Source organism: Bufo gargarizans, chromosome 6 (assembly GCF_014858855.1).
Source record: "Bufo gargarizans isolate SCDJY-AF-19 chromosome 6, ASM1485885v1, whole genome shotgun sequence".
NCBI classification, from domain to species: Eukaryota; Metazoa; Chordata; class Amphibia; order Anura; family Bufonidae; genus Bufo; species Bufo gargarizans.
Genome location: NC_058085.1, coordinates 103,587,699 through 103,613,768, shown reverse-complemented (window position 1 = coordinate 103,613,768; position 26,070 = coordinate 103,587,699). Strand labels below are relative to the sequence as shown.

Sequence of the window (26,070 nt, the reverse complement as noted above, 5' to 3'; positions counted from 1 at the left end):
ATACCATTCGGATTTCTCTCTTTTACGAGCAGTGATTAATACAAAAGCTATCATTGGGGATCGATCCACTATTAATATGAACAGTTTTTTTTTAACCATTTTCTATTTATATGAACTCAGAACAACCTTTTGAACCAACTGCTTTTTTACCATTTCTATGAATTTATTTATATGAACTCACAACAACCTTTGAACTACATGAATTTTGCTGATCTATGATCTTTAGGCAATTTCTATGAACATTTTTATGAATATCTTCTAGGAACATTTTTTTTTTTTATATATATATTTTTTTTACCTTTTTAAGGACTTTATCTGGATTTTATGAACTTGGTTATGAACTATAAGAATCTTTAATCACATATGGACACTTATTGATTATATGTCCTCTATATATATGGACATCAACTTATAACTCTGCAGACATCAAATCCTGAATATCATATATTTATAGGAACTAGCACCTTGTCACCTACTAATTATTTATTTATCTATTTATTTATTTTCATCTATCTATTTATATATCCAGTCACCTTCTATTATTTCCTGAATAGTACATATACCACAAGTCCTACTAAAACCCACATAGTCAATCCAGACTACTATATGTCAATTACCAACTGACAACTACTAATTGACACCATTTAAAATTTCCTATCCTTTTAAATTTCCTATCCTTATTATCTAATAAAATATATCCACATATCCATCTGTTGCGAGTGCTGTCCATTTATTTCAATATTTAATATTCATTCCTCTTTTTCTTCTTCTTTTTCTTTTCCTTTTTCCCTTTCTTTTTCTTTCTCTTCATGATTCACTCTTGTCACCCTTTTCACTCACTCTATGCTTACTTTAGTCTGATGTTATTAGGTCCTTTTTACATTTTATGCAATCCTGTATTGTTATGCTGCTCGATATATGTTGGAGGTTATTTATATGTTCCGATCATGTGATCGAAGGATTCGGTGCGTCATCAATCATGTGGCCAAAACCCTTCCCCCCTCCCCTTTCTTTGTATTTAGGGATGATCGTGTTCAATATTATATTATATTCTTGGAGATTGCCTCCTCCCTAAGGGAATTTGATTTTGATTATATTATTATTATTATTGCCTTTGCCAGCTATTTAAATGCGATACTCGAGCGGTCTATCGGAATGTATTATCTGAACGCTGATAGGTGTGGCCAGCGTGACAATGTGCTGAAGTAGTGGTCACGTGTGTCCCACGTGACCTATGCATCATGATGCCCGCATGCTGAACTCCAATGAACTCTATTGACTTTCCCTTTTTCTTACCACCTGACTCATGATGTGAGCTCCCATTGGTGAGTCAAGCTCCATCACACACCGAACAATGATAATGTCATTAACTTGCACCTGTGAGAACGATATATAAGAAGGTGGAGTTTTTATTAGTTTCTTATTCCCGGAAGAAGCCAGGTCACTGGCGAAACAACGTTGGGAGAAGGAGACTGAGGGATCGGCGCGCTCACTTCGGGTATTTTTTCCAAATTCCTTGATTCCCACATTACCCATTCATATTCCTATCTGATGCATGTCCGGGGTTTCTTGCTCTTGGTTTTCATGTGGCGCTTCTTATATTCCTGTATGCCCGTGTGTGTCGATCCCCTTCAGGGTTTTTTCCTTGCTGAGATATGCCTGTCTACTGCTGTTTTTATATGTGATAATATATGTTTAAATATTTATTCAATAAAGATTCTTCTAATTAAGTGGCGGAGCTGTAGTTCAAATTTTTGGGTATCAGTTTTGTATAGTGGAGGCTCTCCCTAGCTCAATTTTTTCATGACCCGGTGCTTGTAATCGGTGGCCATTATAACATAATTAAAATTCTCATTGCTCACCTCACAGTCATCTGTTCTTGTTCTTAAATTGTCTTTTGCATCTTCAGCAGCAGAGTTTCAATGTCTTTTTGATGGTACAAGGTAAAGTTCGAATTTCCTATGAAATGTCAACACTGAGAATTGTAAACTACTTAAAGTGGGATAGAATAATCGCTTATTGAGTTTTAGGGAAATGAACACCAGCTGCTGATATAGAAATATGCTTGGGATCAGAGATGTCTTATATGAAGTGTCCCACAAGTACGTAAGAGCATCTGTAAACTATTAAAGGGTTGGCCACCCTGCTAACGACTGACAGATTCCCTGGGCTGTGTAAGGACTCATCTAGTCTAAAGTCTGTCCAACAGATGCACATTGAGGCTATTTTCAGGGGGGGGGGGGGGTGCTATGTTATATGCAGAATAGCTAATTACAGGTCTTGCAAAAATGAAGGACCATGCAATTCAGGGAATTCAATAGATTAAATTGAATCTACTTAGTTTGTAAGTGATGTCAAAGACATCATCATATGGACATAGGGTAGTATATAAGAGAGGGTGGAAAATGACAAAAGCATGACAGAAATTGGAATATATCAGAGTATGTGCATAGTGATTTCATATGAAATATATATTCAATGCATTTTGTGATATGTGCCTGATGATGATAGGATGAAAGCATATGGGAGAACTAAGAGACTGTCACACCACTATTATGGTTGCCAACCTTGATGGAGCCATGAAAGGTATGCCAGATTTATGGGACCCATTAAGTTTTAATGAGGTCTGTTAGCCTTCTGTTGAGTTTTCAGTTTTAAGACAGCAAGAATTTGCAGACGTTATATGGCTGATTGCTATCTAATAATACTGTATGGATGGTCAAGAAGATTAGTAGCGTTATATAAGAGAGCAAAAAACTGAAAATTTGCTTTTGGCCTCAGTTAGCTCACATGAAGCTGAGATATAGGTGCTGTCTGGCAACATTCATATGCTGATGGTGTAGTAGTTGCATTTTGCATTTGCAAGGAAAGGAAATTTTGTGGTCACCATTCCCACAGCTTGGGGACTCTGCACACAGTTTCACGGACACCTGTGAGTGTCAGTTGGGAATGGGATATTTAAATATTCAAGTTGACTACAGACATATACAGTACAGACCAAAAGTTTGGACACACCTTCTCATTCAAAGAGTTTTCTTTATTTTCATGACTATGAAAATTGTAGATTCACACTGAAGGCATCAAAACTATGAATTAACACATGTGGAATGATATACATAACCAAAAAGTGTGAAACAACTGAAAATATGTCATATTCTAGGTTCTTCAAAGTAGCCACCTTTTGCTTTGATTACTGCTTTGCACACTCTTGGCATTCTCTTGATGAGCTTCAAGAGATAGTCACCTGAAATGGTCTTCCAACAGTCTTGAAGGAGTTCACAGAGATGCTTAGCACTTGTTGGCCCTTTTGCCTTCACTCTGTGGTCCAGCTCACCCCAAACCATCTCGATTGGGTTCAGGTCAGGTGACTGTGGAGGTCAGGTCATATGGGGCAGCACCCCATCACTCTCCTTCATGGTCAAATAGCCCTTACACAGCCTGGAGGTGTGTTTGGTCCAACTAAACGCAAACCGGATGGAATAGCATGCCGCTGCAAGATGCTGTTATAGCCATGCTGGTTCAGGTATGCCTTCAATTTTGAATAAATCCCCAACAGTGTCACCAGCAAAGCACCCCCACACCATCAAACCTCCTCCATGCTTCACGGTGAGAACCAGGCATGTAGAGTCCATCCGTTCACCTTTTCTGCGTCGCACAAAGACACGGTGGTTGGAACCAAAGATCTCAAATTTGGACTCATCAGACCAAAGCACAGATTTCCACTGGTCTAATGTCCATTCCTTGTGTTCTTTAGCCCAAACAAGTCTCTTCTGCTTGTTGCCTGTCCTTAGCAGTGGTTTCCTAGCAGATATTTCTACCATGAAGGCCTGATTCACACAGTCTCCTCTTAACAGTTGTTCTAGAGATGTGTCTGCTGCTAGAACTCTGTGTGGCATTGACCTGGTCTCTAATCTGAGCTGCTGTTAACCTGCGATTTCTGAGGCTGGTGACTCAGATGAACTTATCCTCCGCAGCAGAGGTGACTCTTGGTCTTCCTTTCCTGGGGCGGTCCGCATGTGAGCCAGTTTCTTTGTAGTGCTTGATGGTTTTTGTGACTGCACTTGGGGACACTTTTAAAGTTTTCCCAATTTTTCGGACTGACCGACCTTCATTTCTTAAAGTAATGATGGCCACTCGTTTTTCTTTACTTAGCTGCTTTTTTCTTCCCATAATACAAATTCGAACAGTCTATTCAGTAGGACTATCAGCTGTGTATCCACCTGTCTTCTCCACAACGCAACTGATGGTGCCAACCCCATTTATAAGGCAAGAAATCCCACTTATTAGACCTGACAGGGCACACCTGTGAAGTGAAAACCATTTCAGGTGACTACCTCTTGAAGCTCATCAAGAGAATGCCAAGAGTGTGCAAAGCTGTAATCAAAGCAAAAGGTGGCTACTTTGAAGAACCTAGAATATTACATATTTTTAGTTGTTTCACACTTTTTTGTTATGTATATAATTCCACATGTGTTAATTCATAGTTTTGATGCCTTCAGTGTGAATCTACAATTTTCATAGTCATGAAAATAAAGAAAACTCTTTGAATGAGAAGGTGTGTCCAAACTTTTGGTCTGTACTGTATGTATTTAATCTCTTTTGGAGATTGATGTTTTAAATGAATTTGCATATTTCCTCCGGTGAGTAAACATACATAATAGCCATCACATAAGTAAACTGAATATTCTGAGATAAAGTTTGGGGGTGGGGTTTAGGGGGGACGGACGATCGGGCACATTAAATTTTAGCACCTTTTGTTTTCTCAAGAGTGGAACGTGTAAATGTATTGAACAATTGGAAGAGAGAACTATTAGCAGAACAAAGGAGAAAAGGGTGTTAAAAAAATACCTTGTCCTGAAGTTTACCCAATAGTGACAACATTTTTTATTTTGGAATTAGCAAACGGTCAATGGTCAGTGTTCCCCAACCACGTGTGGCTCTTGGGCTTTCTTCATGTGGTCCTCACCAGTCACCAGGGATGTCTTATGGTGAGAACTATATCACTAGCAATTACCACCATAATAAAAACCAGATATTCACTTTAGTCATAACTTATACACTTTTTAACCTTAATAATCAGTTACCAATGAAGCCGAGCTGTGTGGATACACTGTACATAGGCTTACACCATGCTGATCAGCAACTGAGGAGAAACATATTATTCATTACAATATTTTACTATACATATTGGGCGTCATTTACTAACCAGAAGCACGCCTATATTGAGAGTATACACGAGTTTTAGCCGCAGAAAATGGTCTGAATAAAGTTATGTAGAGGTCAGCGCCAGCTATAGGGGATATGAAGACCGGTGTCTAAAATGCCAGTCTTAATAACTGATCCCCATTGTCTATTACCATTTCCAATGGATGAATATTCATTCTCTAGATCAGACGATGTAGAAATTATTGGAGAAACAAAATCAACAAGAAGTAAAATGTCGATAATATCTTTTATTAATGCCTGATTTTATTGTTATGTGGACGAACCATGATACATGAGATAGTTTTGTATTAATTTCATACAAAATACATAATTCTTATTAATACTTAAGTATTTGTTTCTGATTTTGTACAGATGAGGTATATAGAGACCATATGCTTCTAGAGGAGAATATATCTGAAATATTGTGCTGTATGGATGCATCATAGAGTAGCAAACAGCATGCTTACAGCTCTGTACTGTGGAGCCATAGGGACTCTGTGCGCCACCATTTATTCTCTGTGCACCCCGCATGGTGTTATTAAGGATATACTGTAATGCTGGCTGGTTAGCAGTCCTTGTAAGTTCTTTATCTATCAGAGTGACCTAACCTCATTTTGGGATCACTAGAACATTTGTTTCTTCTGTTGAAGGTGAGCTCTCAAAAGTGTCAAACATAGTATATTAATAAATAAAACCCAAGATATCAACGGGTTTTACTACCAAACACTATTTTAATTAAAAATCTGTTTTGATGGATGATTCTAGAACTTGATGATTATGACACTTCCTTCAAAAGTGGTCATTACACAGAAAACATAGATTATGAAACTGTACTAAAATATAATCATATGATTATCTGTACTAAGACATTACAGATACTACTTAAAGGAGTTGGCTCACTTCAGCAAATGGCATTGATCACGTAGAGAAAGTTAATACAAGGCACTTGCTAATCTATTGTGATTGTCCATATTTGGTGGCTTCATTCATTTTTCCATCACATCCATACACTGCTTGTTTCCAGGAGTTATGATCACCCTGTAATCCAGCAGCGGTGGCCGTGCTTGAACACTATAGGAAAAAGCACCAACCTCTCTGGTGGCTGGGACCATGGGAGTGAGCATAGGCCAGCACTTTTTCCAGACGTGTGCAAGCATAACCATTTGCTGAAGTGAGACAACCCATTCAAGCTTACATTAGACGGGCAGATATCTTCTAGATCATCGCTAATAAGCTTTTGTATGAAAGCTTGTTAGTGATGATCTGGCTCATTCATCGTGCAATTGGAATCTTTCAGCAAGTTTAAAAATCTGTGTATGCCGGCCACACATTGTGATGTCTAATCATGGTCTGCTGCCGGCAAACAATGATGGTGTATATAGGGACGAGTGATGGTCACAAGATCACTGCATGTAATAGCAGCAGTTTCCTCTGCTGATGAGCAGGCGATTGTCGGGATGATCTGCTCATCTTATATACAGGTGAAACTCGAAAAATTAGAATATTGTGCAAAAGTCCATTTATTTCAGTAATGCAAATTAAAAGGAATAACATTAATGCAGCTTAAAATTTGAATTTTGTGAAAAGGTTCAATATTCTAGGCTCAAAGTCTCACACTCTAGTCAGCTAATTAATCCATACCCCCTGAGCAAAGGGTACCTTGTGACTTTGGGATTTCATAAACTATAAGCCATAATCATCCAAATATAACAAATAAAGGCTTGAAATATCTCACTGTGCATGTAATGAGTCTAGCTCATATATTAGTTTCACATTTTAAGTTGCAATGCTGAAATAAATGAACTTTGCATGATATTCTAATTTGTCGAGTTTCACCTGTATAAGTTATATAAGATATAAGTAAGAGCTTTCATTATAAATTCACCAGATTTTTAAAGCCTTCATAGGTGAAAGGTGGAATGTTGGGTGAACAGGATGCAGTTTTAGATAAGCAGGCAAGCTGGTTCACTTCACAAGACCCATAGTCCTGTTTACTATTGAAATAAACTCCATCTGGTGAATTCACCGAAGGATCTATGTCAAAATAATTGTAGGGCCTGAGAAAAAATCCCACAGCATTGCCTGGAGTGGCTGTGTTTGGAAGGTCCTCAGAATGTGGAATATGAAGGAACCCAACTGTGATCCAAGCAACCAAGTCCTAAGGGAAAAGAGACAGGTTGGATTTCAAATATATATGTTTCTTTTACTGAAAAGCAGTCTTTGAGGATATATGTAAGTTATATTTATAAAAAAAAAAAAAAGGGTTATACTAGCAATGTAGGTAATTTGGTGTCAACAGCTCCTATGCTGACCAAGGTATTTTCATGGTTACAGACTACAAAAATATCGTATGTAGTCGGATCCTGCAGTTATACTCCCTTCCATTTATTTTAATTATTTGCTATATTACCATGAAGACACATAGATCTGCAAAAAATCTGTACACACAGCAAAGTATTTGCTGATTTGCAAAGTTGTTTCATTAGTTTTTTTAGAGCACTAAACAATTAAAAGTGAGCATACACATTAAGGGTGTATTCCAGCTTTTTTGATATTGATAACCTATATTGATGACAACGAGCCCCCCAATAATCAGCCATTTCAGGTAACTATTGGCACTGGAAACTAAACTGTGAACAAATCCGGAAGCAAAAAGTTACTTCCACTGTTTAATGGCTGTATCGGTGTAATGCAGGTAAACTCTCATTCAAATGATTGCAGAAAATTTGACACTTTAGATAACGTAAGATCCACCATTCACAACTGGTGATGGTCACAACTAGAGATGAGCGAATCGAAGTTGACGAAGTGGAATTCGATCCGAATTTCAGGAAAAATTGGATTTGCATCGAATCCGAATTTCCTCACGCTTCGTGGTAACAAATCACATTTGTTCCTAAAATGGCTGCTGCACGTGTTAGGACATGGAGAAAGGAACTCTGGGAAGGTTGGATCACCCACAATGCCATGCATGCAGCCAATCAGCAGCCAGCCAGCCCTGTGATGTCACAGCCCTATAAATAGCCTCAGCCATCTTGGATTCAGCCATTTTCCAGTGCACTTAGTGCAGGGAAAGATGTCAGCAGATGCTAGGGAGAGTGCTAAAAAAAAACTTCATTGTGCTGAAAAAAACATTTACAAGTGCAGGGAAAGATTATTCAAGGTGTAGGGAAAGGATATGGAGGAATCATTCCACAGAATTTATGTAGAAAAGGGTTCAGTAGGGGAGGTTACAGCCTGGGTAACAGGAACAATCCTAATAGACCTTGCTGCACTGACTGGGGATCCAAATTGCAATGATACAGCTCTGTAATTCCAGCAAACCGTTGCTGTTATTGGGGTGTTACAGCCATTACTAGGGTTTATTACAAGGAAATACTTATACGTCCTATTTGCCTTTGTGTGGTGTAGTTCTAAAACATTTTTGGGCTCGTATTAGTGGGGAAAAAAAGGGCTTATTAGCCGTTGTGTGGTGAAGTGCTAAAATGACAGCACTTTTTGTTGTGTAATAGTGGCAAAAGAAAAATATATTTCCCATTCAGAGGTGCAGTTATACAGACGTGGACAAAATTGTTGGTACCCTTTGGTCAATGAAAGAAAAAGTCACAATGGTCACAGAAATAACTTTAATCTGACAAAAGTAATAATAAATTAAAATTCTATAAATGTTAACCAATGAAAGTCAGACATTGTTTTTCAACCATGCTTCAACAGAATTATGTAAAAAAATAAACTCATGAAACAGGCATGGACAAAAATGATGGTACCCCTAGAAAACACAGAACATAATGTGACCAAAGGGACATGTTAATTCAAGGTGTGTCCACTAATTAGCATCACAGGTGTCTACAACCTTGTAATCAGCCATTGGGCCTATATATATGGCTCCAGGTAATCACTGTGTTGTTTGGTGATATGGTGTGTACCACACTCGACATGGACCAGAGGAAGCAAAGGAAAGAGCTGTCTCAAGAGATCAGAAAGAAAATTATAGACAAGCATGTTAAAGGTAAAGGCTATAAGACCATCTCCAAGCAACTAGATGTTCCTGTGAGTACAGTTGCACATATTATTCATAAGTTTAAGATCCATGGGACTGTAGCCAACCTCCCTGGACGTGGCCGCAGGAGGAAAATTGATGACAAATCTAAGAGACGGATAATCCGAATGGTAACAAAAGAGCCTAGAAAGACTTCTAAAGAGATTCAAGGTGAACTTCATGCTCAAGGAACATCAGTGTCAGATCGCACCATCCGTCGTTGTTTGAGCCAAAGTGGACTACATGGGAGACGACCAAGGAGGACACCATTGTTGAAAACGAATCATAAAAAAGCAAGACTGGAATATGCCAAACTACATGTTGACAAGCCACAAAGCTTCTGGGAGAATGTCCTGTGGACAGATGAGACAAAAATCGAAGTTTTTGCCAAGGCACATCAGCTGTATGTTCACAGACGAAAAAATGAAGCATATCAAGAAAAGAACACTGTCCCTACTGTGAAACATGGAGGAGGCTCTGTTATGTTCTGGGGCTGCTTTGCTGCGTCTGGCACAGGGTGTCTTGAATCTGTGCAGGGTACAATGAAATCTCAAGACTATCAAGGAATTCTAGAGAGAAATGTACTAGCCAGTGTCAGAAAGCTTGGTCTCAGTCGCAGGTCATGGGTCTTGCAACAGGACAATGACCCAAAACACACCGCTAAAAACACCCAAGAATGGCTAAGAGGAAAAAATTGGACTATTCTAAAGTGGCCTTCTATGAGCCCTGACCTCAATCCTATTGAGCATCTTTGGAAGGAGCTGAAACATGCAGTCTGGAAAAGGCACCCTTCAAACCGGACACAACTGGAGCAGTTTGCTCATGAGGAGTGGGCCAAAATACCTGCTGAGAGGTGCAGATGTCTCATTGACAGTTACAGGAAGCGTTTGATTGCAGTGATTGCCTCAAAAGGTTGCGCAACAAAATATTAAGTTAGGGGTACCATCATTTTTGTCCATGCCTGTTTCATGAGTTTATTTTTTTACATAATTCTGTTGAAGCATGGTTGAAAAACAATGTCTGACTTTCATTGGTTAACATTTATAGAATTTTAATTTATTATTACTTTTGTCAGATTAAAGTTATTTCTGTGACCATTGTGACTTTTTCTTTCATTGACCAAAGGGTACCAACAATTTTGTCCACGTCTGTATGTTCTAAAGCCTTTTGTGGCGGGTATTAGTGGCAAAAAAAAAAATATTTTTGCCGTTCAACGGTGCAGTTATATGTTCTAATGCCTTTTGTGGCGTGTATTAGTGGCAAAAGTAAAATATATTTGCCCTTCAGTGGTGCAGTTATATGTTCTAAAGCCTTCTGTGGCATGTATTAGTGGCAAAAGTTAAATATATTTGCCGTTCAGCAGTGCAGTTATATGTTCTAAAGCCCTGTTTTGTGTGTATTAATAGCAAAAAATATATATATTTGCCGTTCAGCGGTGCAGTTATCTGTTCTAAAGTCTTTTGTGGTGTGTATTAGTGGCAAAAAATATATATTTTCTATTCAGCGGTGCAGTTATATGTTCTAAAGCCTTTTTTGGCGCGTATTAGTAGGAAAAGAAAAATATATTTGGCATTCACCTGTGCAGTTATATGTTCTAAAGCCTTTTGAGGTGTGTATTAGTGGCAAAAGAAAAATATATTTGCCGTTCAGCGGTGCAGTCATATGTTCTAAAACCTTTTGTGGCGTACTGGCGTGTATTATTAGCAAAATAAAAATATATTTGCCCTTCAGCGGGGCAGTTATATGTTCTAAAGCCCTGTTTTGCGTGTCTTAGTAGCAAAAGAAAAATATATTTGCTGTTCAGCGGTGCAGTTATATGTTCAAAAGCCTTCTGTGGCGTGTATTAGTGGCAAAAGTAAAATATGTTTGCTGTTCAGCGGTGCAGTTATATGTTCTAAAGCCTTTTGTGGTGTGTATTAGTGGCAAAAGTAAAATATATTTGCTGTTCAGCGGTGCAGTTATATGTTCTAAAGCCTTTTGCGGTGTGAATTAGTGGCAAAAGAAAAATATATTTGCCGTTCAGCTGTACAGTTATATGTTCTAAAGCCCTTTTTGTTGTGTAAAAGTGGCAAAATAAAAATATATTTGCCTTTCAGCAGTGCAGTTATATGTTCTAAAGCTGTTCAACTGTTTAAGTATATTTATCTGCCGTTATAGTGCTTTTCTTATTCAAATGCAAACAACTCTATCTCCGAGTCTAACCCTGGTTATCAACATAAAAAGAAGAATCCAAATAAAAGAAGAGGAAATAAGGGAGAGAAAAAAATTAGGAAATTAATGAGTGACTCCCTGCCAATCGGGAACATGAGAAATAGAACAGTGAATATGATACAAAATAGTGAGAATGAATTAATGCAGACTGCAAACTTATTTAAAACTATAGATGAATGCACTCCTGAAGTAACCAAGATTCAAGAAGATAGGAGCTCAATATATACTATGTATAGTGAGCATGATGAAACAATAGACTCTAATCCGCGTGTCCCGCTAACTCCTGTGGTAGTAATTAATAATAGAAATAAGGATGAGTACAGAAACACCAATCCAGAAATCCCCACCCATAATCGGTATAATCCCCTGAGACAGGTCACGAATGACCAAATAGAAATAGAGGAGGAGACCCCAGAATAAACTCAACTAAGATAGATATGGGGAAGGAGAGGAGAATTACCAAAGAGAAGAAAAGGGAACCAACTGAGAGAGGAGAGAATACAGAAAAGAAAAAACAGCAGGATAAAAAAAAAGAACAAAAATGGCAGGAAAACACACAGGATAAAAAAAAAACTTACAATTAAAAAGACAGTAAAACAGGATTTTTTTCAGGTCAGAAAGAGGGCAAACAAAAAAGGGAATTTAGGGGGGGCAACTCTCCAAAAAGAAAAAATCATTAACACATAGATATATGAAGGAAGGCATGTCTCAAAAAATATATAACTTGAGCAAACACCGACTTACTGACATGGAGCGGAATATATTAGGGAGAGAGGTCTCAAATTTGCCCCTACAGGATTCTTTAACAAGTTTGAAGCGTTTATAGGATTAAGAAGATTTATGAGAAAACTAAAATTGAAAAAATATTTAAAAAATATATATATATAAAGAAAGCGGAGGGAGGGGAGAGAACACAAATATCTCCAATTGAATCTACAGTGGATATAAAAAGTCTGTCAGGTTTCTGAGTTTGACCTATAAACTGTACAACTCAATTAAAAAACAAACTGAAATCTTTTATGTGGAGGGAAGAAAACAAAAAAAATATAATAATGTGGTTGTATGAGTGGGGCTGTAGCTGTGTTCAGAATTAAGCAATCACATTCAAAATCATGTTAAATAGGAGTCAGCATACACCTGCCATCATTTAAAGTGCCTCTGATTAACTCCAAATAAAAACCAGCTGCTCTAGTTGGTCTTTTCTGAAATTTTCTTAGGGTCCATTCACATGTCCGTAAGTGTTTTGCAGATCAGCAAATTGCAGATCCGCAAAACACGGACACCTGCAATGTGCGATCAACAATTTGCGGACCGCACATCACAGACACTAATAGAAAATGCCTTTTCTGGTCTGTAATTGCGGGCAAGAATAGGACATGTTCTATTTTTCTCAGGAACGGAATTGCGGATCCAGAAAAAATGGATCCAGAAAAAACTGATGTGGATCACGAAAATGCGGATGGGGATCCCGAAAATGTGGATTCGCATCCGTTCCAGCTCCATTAAAAGTGAATGGGTCCGCAAATTGCTGAATGCGGACCCAAATTACGGACGTGTGAATGGACCCTAAGTCGCATCCCACAGCAAAAGCCATTGTCCACAGAGAGCTTCCAAAGCATCAGAGGGATCTCATTGTTAAAAGGTATCAGTCAGGAGAAGGGTACAAAAGAATTTCCAAGGCATTAGATATACCATGGAACACAGTGAAGACAGTCATCATTAAGTAGAGAAAATATGGCACAACAGTGACATTACCAAGAACTGGATGTCTCTCCAAAATTGATGAAAGCTGAGAAGAAAACTGGTCTGGAAGGCTACCAAGAGGCCTACAGAAACATTAAAGGAGCTGCAGGAATATCTGGCAAGTACTGGCTGTGTGGTACACGTGACAACAATCTCCCGTATTCTTCATATGTCTGGGCTATGGGGTAGTGGCAAGACGAAAGCCTTTTCTTGCAAAGAAAAACATCCAAGCCAGACTACATTTTGCAAAAACACATCTGAAGTCTCCCAAAAGCATGTGGGAAAAGGTGTTATGGTCTGAAGTTTGAACATTTTGGCTATAGTTCCAAAAGATATGTTTGGCACAAAAACAACACTGCACATCACCAAAAGAACACCATACCCACAGTGAAGCTTGGTGGTGGCAGCATCATGCTTTGGGGCTGTTTTTCTTCAGTTGGAACTGGGGCCTTAGTTTAGCTAAAGGAAATTATGAACAGTTCCAAATACCAGTTAATATTGGCACAAAACCTTCAGGCTTCTGCTAGAAAGCTGAACATGAAGAGGAATTTCGTCTTTCGGCATAACAACGACCCAAAGCATACATCCAAATCAACAAAGGATATGCTTCGACAGAAGAAGATTAAAGTTTTGGAATGGCCAAGCCAGAGCGCAGACCTGAATCCGATGGGGTGATCTGAAGAGTGCTGTGCACAGGAGATGCCCTCGCAATCTGAGAGATTTGGAGTGTTTTTGAAAGAAGAGTGGGCAAATCTTGCCAAGTCAAAATGTGCCATGCTGATAGACTCATGCTGTAATAAAATCAAAAGGTGCTTCAACAAAGTATTAGTTTAAGGGTGTTCACACTTATGCAACCATATTATTTTATTTTTACAGGGAGTGCAGAATTATTAGGCAAATGAGTATTTTGACCACATCATCCTCTTTATGCATGTTGTCTTACTCCAAGCTGTATAGGCTCGAAAGCCTACTACCAATTAAGCATATTAGGTGATGTGCATCTCTGTAATGAGAAGGGGTGTGGTCTAATGACATCAACACCCTATATCAGGTGTGCATAATTATTAGGCAACTTCCTTTCCTTTGGCAAAATGGGTCAAAAGAAGGACTTGACAGGCTCAGAAAAGTCAAAAATAGTGAGATATCTTGCAGAGGGATGCAGCACTCTTAAAATTGCAAAGCTTCTGAAGCGTGATCATTGAACAATCAAGCGTTTCATTCAAAATAGTCAACAGGGTCGCAAGAAGCGTGTGGAAAAACCAAGGCGCAAAATAACTGCCCATGAACTGAGAAAAGTCAAGCGTGCAGCTGCCAAGATGCCACTTGCCACCAGTTTGGCCATATTTCAGAGCTGCAACATCACTGGAGTGCCCAAAAGCACAAGGTGTGCAATACTCAGAGACATGGCCAAGGTAAGAAAGGCTGAAAGACGACCACCACTGAACAAGACACACAAGCTGAAACGTCAAGACTGGGCCAAGAAATATCTCAAGACTGATTTTTCTAAGGTTTTATGGACTGATGAAATGAGAGTGAGTCTTGATGGGCCAGATGGATGGGCCCGTGGCTGGATTGGTAAAGGGCAGAGAGCTCCAGTCCGACTCAGACGCCAGCAAGGTGGAGGTGGAGTACTGGTTTGGGCTGGTATTATCAAAGATGAGCTTGTGGGGCCTTTTCGGGTTGAGGATGGAGTCAAGCTCAACTCCCAGTCCTACTGCCAGTTTCTGGAAGACACCTTCTTCAAGCAGTGGTACAGGAAGAAGTCTGCATCCTTCAAGAAAAACATGATTTTCATGCAGGACAATGCTCCATCACACGCGTCCAAGTACTCCACAGCGTGGCTGGCAAGAAAGGGTATAAAAGAAGAAAATCTAATGACATGGCCTCCTTGTTCACCTGATCTGAACCCCATTGAGAACCTGTGGTCCATCATCAAATGTGAGATTTACAAGGAGGGAAAACAGTACACCTCTCTGAACAGTGTCTGGGAGGCTGTGGTTGCTGCTGCACGCAATGTTGATGGTGAACAGATCAAAAAACACTGACAGAATCCATGGATGGCAGGCTTTTGAGTGTCCTTGCAAAGAAAGGTGGCTATATTGGTCACTGATTTGTTTTTGAATGTCAGAAATGTATATTTGTGAATGTTGAGATGTTATATTGGTTTCACTGGTAAAAATAAATAATTGAAATGGGTATATATTTGTTTTTTGTTAAGTTGCCTAATAATTATGCACAGTAATAGTCACCTGCACACACAGATATCCCCCTAAAATAGCTAAAACTAAAAACAAACTAAAAACTACTTCCAAAAATATTCAGCTTTGATATTAATGAGTTTTTTGGGTTCATTGAGAACATGGTTGTTGTTCAATAATAAAATTAATCCTCAAAAATACAACTTGCCTAATAATTCTGCACTCCCTGTATATTTTGGTGGAAAAAGTTCTGAACTGATTTATCTTTGTCTAATTTTTTTACATCACAGAAGCAGGGCCGTCTTTAATATTGATTGGACCCTGGGCAAAAATTTACTTGGGCCCCCTGGATCCCGCCTTCCCACACCTTAGCATGCAATCACGCCCTCCACCACAACACACACACAAAAAATCCACACACCTGGTAGAGTCCAGTGAATGACTGTAAATACTTCCAGTTCTGAAGACTCCAGCAGCTCAGGATCAGTGCTCTGGGCAGCTGGGCTCAGGCTGGAAGTGGGCACCGCTCTGCAGGAAGGAGACCAGGGCTCAGCTCACCCTAGTGTTACAGTACACCCCAGCACCTCACAGTATGCAGTATAGCACCCTATAGTATACAGCAACCCACAGTATGCAGTATAGCACCCTATAGTATATAGCACCCCACACTATACAGTACCCCACAGTATATAGTATAGCAGCCCACAGTATACAGCACCCCACAGTATACAACAGTATACAGTAGAGCAGTATAGCACCTCACCGTATACAGCACCCCAAACTATACATGATACAGCACCCCACACTATACAGCACCCCACACTATACAGTACAGCAGTATAGCACTCCACACTATACATCACCCACAGTATACAGCCCCCCACAGTATACAGTACAGCAGTATAGCACTCCACAGTATACAGGCCCCCCACACACACTATACAGGCCTCCCACACTATACAGCCCCCCCCCAGTATACAGGCACCCACACTATACAGGCCCCCCCACAATATAAAGCCCCACACAGTATACAGCCCCCCACACTATACAGCCCCCCCCCCAGTATACAGGCCCCACACAGTATACAGGCCCCCCCCACACTATACAGCCCCCCCCCACAATATACAGCCCCCACACAATATAAAGCCCCCACACAGTATACAGGCCTCACACAGTATACAGGCCCCCCCCCCACACTATACAGCCCCCCCACACTATACAGCCCCCCCCCCACAATATACAGCCCCCACACAATAAACAGCCCCCACACAGAATACAGGCCCCACACAGTATACAGCCCCACACAGTATTCAGGCCCCACACAGTATACAGCACCCCACTATACAGTAGTTTACAGTATATTAGCATAACAGCCCCTAAATGTCACCTTTTTCTGATATAATCTTCCAAAAAAAAGCTCCACAGTTAAGGCAAACTTCACCTGCAACACTCAAGGATCTGTGATGACCTCATAGCCATGTGACCAGTAATATTGCTAGGTTACTGGTCACATGGTGATGATGTCATTAAGGTCCTAGATCACATTCACAGCTCTAACACAGTACGATGCCCGGACTCACCCCCTGTGAAGCTGACAGTCTGACACCCAGGGCAGTAGCTAGCAGGGCTCAAGAGGCAGCTGCCTTGGGCCCCTCAGGAGCAACTGGGCCCGGGGCAGCTGCCCCTTTTGCCCCTTGGTAAAGATGGCCCTGCACAGAAGCCTGACATTTTAACAGGGGTGTGTAGACTTTTTATACCCACTGTATATTCAAACATACAGATCTCAAATGTAAATCAAAATATCATCCATTACAAGAGTTTTCAGCGGCCTTTAACACCTTTATGATTCAGGAAATATGGAAGGTGAGAAAACCAAAAAATCCCCAATATTTAAGTATTACTAGAACAGAAAGAAAAGAAATTGTATCTATACAGGAAAATAATAATATCATCATCCGCCCTGCGGATAAAGGTGGGGGAATTGTTATAATGAACAAAGAGGCAAAAAACATACTAAGCAGAACATATAAACTGCTAAAAAAAAAGATCCAACTGAAATATATAAAAAGGAGCTAAAAGAAACATAGAAACATAGAATGTGTCGGCAGATAAGAACCTTTTGGCCCATCTAGTCTGCCGAATATACTGAATACTATGAATAGCCCTTGGCCCTATCTTATATGAAGGATGGCTATATGCCTATCCCATGCATTCTTAAACTCCTTCACTGTATTTGCAGCTACCACTTCTGCAGGAAGGCTATTCCATGCATCCACTACTCTCTCAGTAAAGTAATACTTCCTGATATTACTTTTTAACCTTTGCCCCTCTAATTTAAAACTATGTCCTCTTGTAGCAGTTTTCCTTCTTTTAAATATTCTCTCCTCTTTTACCTTGTTGATTCCCTTTATGTATTTAAAAGTTTCTATCATATCCCCTCTGTCTCGTCTTTCTTCCAAGCTATACATGTTAAGGTCCTTTAATCTTTCCTGGTAAGTTTTATCCTGCAATCCATGTACTAGTTTAGTAGCTCTTCTCTGAACTCTCTCCAAAGTATCAATATCCGTCTGGAGATATGGTCTCCAGTACTAAGGACAATACTCCAAATGAGGTCTCACTAGTGCTCTGTAGAGCGCCATGAGCACCTCCCTCTTTCTACTGGTAATTCCTCTCCCTATACACCCAAGCATTCTGCTAGCATTTCCTGCTGCTCTATGACATTGTCTGCCTACCTTTAAGTCTTCTGAAATAATGATCCCTAAATCCCTTTCCTCAGATACTGAGGTTAGGACTGTATCACTGATTTTATATTCTGCTCTTGGGTTTTTACGCCCCAGGTGCATTATCTTGCACTTATCCACATAAATTTTAGTTGCCAGATTTTTTACCATACCTCTAGTTTTCCTAAATCCTTTCCCATTTGGTGTATCCCTCCAGGAACATAAATCCTGTTACAAATCTTTGTGTCATCAGCAAAAAGACACACCTTACCACCGAGGCCTTCTGCAATTTCGCTGATAAATATATTAAACAATATGGGTCCCAGAACAGATCCCTGTGTTACCCCACTGGTAACAAGACCATGGTCTGAATATACTCCATTGACTACAACCCTCTGTTGTCTGTCCCTCAGCCACTGCCTAATCCATTCAACAATATGGGAGTCCACACACAAAGACTGCAATTTATTGATAAGCCTTCTTTGTGGGACAGTATCAAAAGTCTTACTAAAGTCCAGATAAGCGATGTCTACTGCACCTCCGCCATCTATTATTTTAGTCACCCAAATAAAAAAATCTGTAAGATTAGTTTGACATGATCTCCCTGAAGTAAACCCATGCTGTTTTTCATCTTTCAATCCATGGGATTTTAGATGTTCCACAATCCTCTCCTTAAGTATGGTTTCCATTAATTTCCCCACTATTGATGTCAGGCTTACTGGCCTATAGTTGTCCGATTGCAACCTACTACCTTTCTTGTGAATGGGCACAACATTTGCCAATTTCCAATCTTCTGGGACGACTCCTGTTGCCAGTGATTGGTTAAAAAAATCTGTTAATGGTTTTGCTAGTTCGCCGCTGAGCTCTTTTAATAGCTTTGGGTGTATCCCATCAGGCCCCTGTGGCTTATTTGTATTAATTTTAGACATCTGACTTAGAACCTCTTCCTCTGTAAAGGAGGAACAATTGAGGGGAACAAGATACACACAAAGACTTTTAATAAACCTACTGTTGCCTACTGACGCCAATAGTTTTATCTCCAAAGAGAGTTGTCACCTGCCTCGGTGGTTAGATAACATACCAAGAAGTCAGTTTCTACGTATCAAAAGAAATTGTACCGAACTAGCAGAATATGAAAGGGAAGCCTAAGATCGACAGAGAAAATTTGAAACAAAAAGGATACAACATGGCCAAACTGATAACTCAAAAGAAAGAAGTGGGACAGCTAGATAGACAAACTTTACTAGAGAGAAGTCCAAAACGAAGGAGGAAGAGGACATAATAATCCCACCTCTTATTTTACCGTACAATGGCCAAGTGAGTCTCTTAAAAAAAATAGTGAGCAAACATTGGGACGTCCTGAGGGAAGACAAAATAGTGGGGTATTGAACCCCAAGGTTATTTATCGGAAAGCTAAAAACCTAGGCAATATGTTGGCAGCCACCAATAGTTGCATTACTAAACAAGTGAAAACCACAAATAGAAATGAAAACAATAAAAACTAAAATGATGATAATAAAGATCACTATAAAGGCATAGGCCAACATAATGGATTCTTCCCGTGTAAGAAATATGTAGGGTGCAGAAACGTCCAGTAATACCAAAATACAGTGTATAAAAAACATCAATAGCACCTACAAAGAAGACTGATAAAAAGTATGTCCCGAGTGGAAACTAAATGGATTTTTAATATGGATACCTTGGCACCCGGAGGGTTAAACTCGGAGATAGAGTTGTTTGCATTTGAATGAAAAAAAGCACTATAGCGGCAGATAAATATACTTAAACAGGCAAATTAGAACTTAAGACAGGATAGAAAGAGTTAAGGTGGGATCGCTAGAGGGTTTAAGTACTGAGCACTCAGGAGTATCACCATATTCCTCTTAACCTGATGAAGGACAGCGTACTGTCCGAAACGCGTTGTTAGGAATTTTCTCACTGTCCACTTGTGAGAATGCTAAGTACAATTTGTAGAAACGGCGTCGCACCACCGGCTGGGGCGCGGACCGTGAAACAAACAACCCCAACCAAGTACTCAGTACTACTTCGAACTACAGCATAAAGGAAAAAGCAGTCACGAAACAAGCACTAGGAGACAGGTAACGGCAGTTTCTTCTAAGTAAGTAACGGCAGCTCCAGCGTTAAGCAAACCAGTCTGTGACACCCCTACTGTGTAGTAGTATACTGTGGAAGGTTGAGGCAAGCGTGGTGTCATTGATATTGATTTTAAGCTTTTGCGCTTGGTAGCAGTTTGTGCGATTCTGCTACGGCACTGCAGCTAAGGATACAGCAGGAGATAGCAAGCGCCAAGATAATTATTACCTAATTCTTAGATAACCCGAACCTTGTACGCCGAACTTGAAACACAAGTTCGCTCATCACTACCAAGGAGTCCTGAGAGGACCTAGTGAGGGCCATCAGCCATAGTGAGATGGACAGGAAGTCAGCAACGGTGAGCGTAGCATTCCCCAGGACAGGGAATATATGTTCTTTAAGTTTGTTAGACACAATGTCATTTCAGAGTCAGCTCCTAGTGTCTTAGTTATTGTTTAAGATAAGAGGGATGACGTGTTAGGGAGAGGGAAACTCCCCTCACACAAGTGTGCGGCCAAAGAGAGGGTTAACCCAGAGTTATTTGTTGAACATTACTTTCCTCTGTTCTAAGTGTTATCTGTTATTTACTGCCAATTTTACAGTAAAATCCTATCTTAAAAAAAAAAACGCTCCCAGTTTCCTGGGTGTAGTCGGCAGGATGGACGTAGAATTAACGTGAAGTTTCAGTGGGAACCTTGCTTAGTCACCTCCCGAAGTTTAATGGCGGAAATGTATTGTTGGAAGATTAGAAGGAGAGACTGGATGGAACAGTCAGACTATGTAATGTGGTGCAGCACTTCAAGACAGAATTCGCTTTGAGCACGTTATATTGTGAGGCTAGGAAAACCGTGATGTTACAGCCGGCCAGACACAGACAGACCTTTGAACAGATTCTGAGTTTACCAGAAGATGTGTATGGTGATCTATAGGGCCGTCTTTAATATTGATTGGACCCTGGGCAAAAATTTACTTGGGCCCCCTGGATCCCACCTTCCCACACCTTAGCAGGCAATCACGCCCTCCACCACAACACACACAAAAAAAATTCACACACCTGGTAGAGTACAGTGAATGACTGTAAATACTTCCAGTTCTGAAGACTCCAGCAGCTCAGGATCAGTGCTCTGGGCAGCTGGGCTCAGGCTGGAAGTGGGCACCGCTCTGCAGGAAGGAGACCATGGCTCATCTCACCCTAGTGTTACAGTGCACCCCAGCACCCCACAGTATGCAGTATAGCACCCTATAGTATACAGCAACCCACAGTATGCAGTATAGCACCCTATAGTGTACAGCACCACACAGTATGCAGTATAGCACCCCACACTATACAGTACCCCACAGTATATAGTAGAGCAGTATAGCAGCCCACAGTATGCAGCACCCCACAGTATACAACACCTCACAGTATACAGTAGAGCAGTATAGGACCTCACCGTATACAGCACCCCAAACTATACACGATACAGCACCCCATACTATACAGCCCCCACACTATACAGTACAGCAGTATAGCACTCCACACTATACAGCACCCACAGTATACAGTATACAGCCCCCCACAGTATACAGTACAGCAGTATAGCACTCCACAATATACAGCACCCACAGTATACAGTCCCCCCACAGTATACAGGCCCCCCACAGTATACAGCCCTCACAGTATACAGGCCCCCCACAGTATACAGTCCCACACAGTATACAGGCCCCCCACAGTATACAGGCCCCCACAGTATACAGCCCCACACAGTATACAGCCCCCCACAGTATACAGCTCCCCACAGTATACAGGCCCCCCGCAGTATACAGCCCCCCACAGTATACAGGCCCTCACAGTATACAGGCCCCCCACAGTATACACTCCCACACAGTATACAGGCCCCCACACAGTATACAGCACCCCACTATACAGTAGTTTACAGTATATTAGCATAGCAGCCCCTGTCACCTTTTTCTGATGTAATCTTCACAAAAAAGCTCCACAGTTAAGGCAAACTTCTCCTGCAACACTCCTGGTAAGACCTGTGATGACCTCATAGCCATGTGACCAGTAATATTGCTAGGTTACTGGTCACATGGTGATGATGTCATCTAAGGTCCTAGATCACAGCTAACAGTACGCTGCCTGGACTCAGTGCCGGCAGGCATGGCAGCACCCCGTGTAGCTGACAGCCTGACAGCCGGGGCAGTGGCTAGCATGGCTCAAGAGGCATCTGCCTTGGGCCCCCCAGGAGTAAATGGGCCCGGGGCAGCTGCCCCTTGGTAAAGACGGAACTGGTGATGTATCTTCTGAAGTGGTGTTAAGAAAGAAGTTCTTCACTAGGCTGCAGAAAGAGGATGAGACTTTAGGATGAGACTTTAGGACTGCTGGAGCTGATGGCTGCACTACAGAAAAAGGAAGAAAAGCAGGCTGCGTCCTTCACCAATGCTGAAATAGTAATACTTGATTAATTTATTCTGGGTCTCAGAAGCGAACCATTGAAGAGGACCCTTAGAGAAAGACTGAAATTGGAGCCGCAGCTGATCTTACATGGGATAGTTTGAGAGGCCATTATCCTAGAGAAGGAGGCGTAGAATAAAACATTGATGGCAGCCTCGCAGGTAGAAACTGCTCTTGATAAAGGGAGAAAATTAGAGGCTAGAATGCCTTCACTAGAGGAAGCAATGAAAGGGATACTTGCCGCATTGAATAAATTAGAGGAAAAGGTGGTTACGCGGATCCAAAACAACGAGCCACTCAGACTGAGGAGGCAACAGTTAGACCAGAAACCACTATCTGCAAGAGAAGATGTTGGACTTGCCACCAGGAAGCTCACCAAGCTAGAAACTGTCTGCACAATCTTTGAGGGGGCGTGGCCTGACCAGGGATGTGAGCGGCTGCAGTGTGTGTCGGCTCCCGCTAATACTGCTTAAATAGCCTGCTCCGTGGGCTTTATTGGCGGCACAAACTTATTAAAAGTTATCCCTCGCAAGAATACTTACTCCAGTCCGCATCTGAAAGAAGCCCCATGGCTGGAGGAACCGGCAAGAAGCAGAAGGAGGTGGCTTGTGGTGCCGAACGGGAGACACAAGATGGCGCCGGCACGCTTCCAGTGAAGAGGCATGGCAGGGAGGGAGGTACTCTGGCCGCAGCACGGAGTGTAATGATCTCCAGGGCTCCACATCAAATGCCGGAGCTGAAGGGGCTGTATGTGGAAAAGGAGGAGAGGATCCCTGAACTGAAGCCAGCTTCTACAGGAGGAGATCACTTTGATATGGAGGTTGGCAAAGCGGGGGTTGTAACGGCTGAGGAGGAGGGGAACATGTATACCCACAGTGCAGAGCCCACATTGAAAGATGTTCTCCAGACTGTTACTAGATGTGGAGTGACCCTGACTGCACTACAAAAGCAAGTAGGGTCCCTAAAGCAAGAACTGTCCTTTATACGCCATGACCTACAAAAAGTTAATGAAACAATGGGGGAGGTGGAGGGTCGTGTCAGCAAGGTGGAGGATAAGCTACCCCCTCTATCCAGGGCGTCCCACATCCATGATCAGCAAATTTCAGCACTAATCGCCAAGTCTGATGACTTAGAGAACCGTCCTAGGGCTCTTTCACACTTGCGTTGTTCTTATCCGGCATAGAGTTCTGTCGTCGGGGCTCTATGCCGGAAAAATCCTGATCAGGATTATCCCAATGCATTCTGAATGGAGAGAAATCCGTTCAGGATGCATCAGGATGTCTTCAGTTCCGGACCGGAACGTTTTTTGGCCAGAGAAAATACTGCAGCATGCTGCACTTTTTGCTCCGGCCAAAAATCCTGAACACTTGCCGCAAGGCCGGATCAGGAATTAATGCCCATTAAAAGGCATTAATCCGGATCCGGCCTTAAGCTAAACGTCGTTTTGGCGCATTACCGGATCCAACGTTTAGCTTTTTCTGAATGGTTACCATGGCTGCCAGGACGCTAAAGTCCTGTTTGCCATGGTAAAGTGTAGTGGGGAGCGGGGGAGCAGTATACTTACCGTCCGTGCGGCTCCCGGGGCGCTTCAGAGTGACGTCAGGGCTCCCCACGCGCATGGATGACGTGATCGCATGGATCACGTCATCCATGCGCATGGGGCGCTCTGACGTCATTCTGGAGCGCCCCGGGTGCCACACGGACGGTAAGTATACTGCTCCCCCGCTCCCCACTACTACTATGGCAACCAGGATGCTATTAATAGCGTCCTGGCTGCCATAGTAACACTGAACGCATTTTGAAGACGGATCAGTCTTCAAATGCTTTCAGTTCACTTGCGGTGTTATGGATCCGGCGGGCACTTCCGGCAAATGGAGTACACAACGGATCCGGACAACGCAAGTGTGAAAGAGCCCTTAGACGCAATAATGTGCGACTTCTGGGGATCCCTGAAAAAGTTGAGGGGCAAGACCCTACATCATACTTTGAAAATTGACTTAAAGAAGTATTTCGGCACTGAGGTGCTTTCACCGTTGTATGCGGTAGAGCGGGCGCATCGAGTTCCCACCAGACCGCTGCCGCCGGGAGCACCCCCGCGTCCGGTTTTGATTAAATTGCTTCACTACCGGGACCGAGATGCCATATTGCGGGCAGACAGAAACCTAAGAATGGAAACTTGGGGTATCAATGGGCAAAAGGTTGCGTTTTTTCAGGACTTTTCCTCAGAGGTCCAAAAGAAGCGGAGCCAGTTCCTAGATGTCAAGCGGCGACTTCATTCCTTACAAGTGTCCTACTCTATGATGTACCCGGCACATCTGCGGGTGGCTGCTTTGGGATCTGTTCATTTCTTCAATGCACCGAGAGATGCGGCCACGTGGATCGACCAGCATGAACGTCAGCTGCGACAGGAGGAGAGATGATGGTCGTCCGTTTACCCCAAGTTTCCATTCTTAGTTTTTACTAGGTGACCTGTTGGAAGGATATCCCTCTACTGTTCTACGACTGAACTGCCGACGGAGCACGTGTATCCTTTTATGGCGGGGGACAATCTCGCTCAGCAGAGGTAGAGAGGTTGTAACGTTACTGTTGTACCCGGTTTCATGGAGAACTTGTGCCTCAGCCTGCTGGAAGACGCAATACAGGCGCGATTTTTTGGTTCCAGTTTTTGTTTTTACTATTTTTTGTTTTGGGGATTATTTACAGTATAACTGTGTTGATGCTCTGTATCTGTGATATCATGGTTGCTTGTCGGTGCACTACTGCCATAGTACTGTTTGTACCTACAACACTCACATTACGTTATGTTATTAGCTGGGTCATGTTCCTAGTATTTAAATATGGCTAATGTATTTAATATTGTTAGCTGGAATGTGTGTGGCCTGGGTGATCCGTCAAAGCGATTTGCTGTGCTGGATTATCTACGCCCGTACTTTCCCGCTATTATATGTTTGCAGGAAACCCATTTTCTGCAGGAAGGGGCACAGGCATTCCATAGGTCATGGATGAGCCATACATTTCACTCAGTGTTCTCTACCTATTCCCGCGGGGTTAGCATCCTGGTTCATAAGTCAATCCCTTTCCAGGTTCAGTCGTCCAGTGTCGACCCTGACGGCCGCTTTGTATGTATACACTGCACTATCTACACGCAGGAGTACCTGCTGGTATCATTATATATACCTCCACCATATAGTAGTGTGGCGTTGAGAGGCACCCTGACATTTATTAATAGTAACCCTGACATTCCAGTTATTACTGGTGGGGGATTTCAATAACACTATACACCCCTACTGGGATAGACATGGGGGGACGCAGATGGACGCTGAGGGTCCTGTTTCATCCTTTGGTAGATTGCTGGAGGAAGTGGCCCTGATAGATTTGTGGCGTGTCCGTCATCCCAAGGTGCTGATTTCATCTTTTGACTAC

The 26,070-nt window shown here is 41.8% G+C and overlaps 1 protein-coding gene across 1 annotated transcript in view; it reads right to left on the bottom strand.

The window, feature by feature from the left end:
* Positions 1-6,741: 6,741 nt before the first annotated feature.
* Positions 6,742-26,070, bottom strand: part of LOC122940224 (membrane primary amine oxidase-like) — a 32,247-nt gene continuing 12,918 nt past the window's right edge. The window contains exon 4 of the mRNA XM_044296697.1: positions 6,742-7,363. Within this exon, the coding sequence (XP_044152632.1) occupies positions 7,079-7,363 (285 nt within the window). The 3' untranslated portion in view covers positions 6,742-7,078. The remainder of the gene's footprint in view (positions 7,364-26,070) is intronic.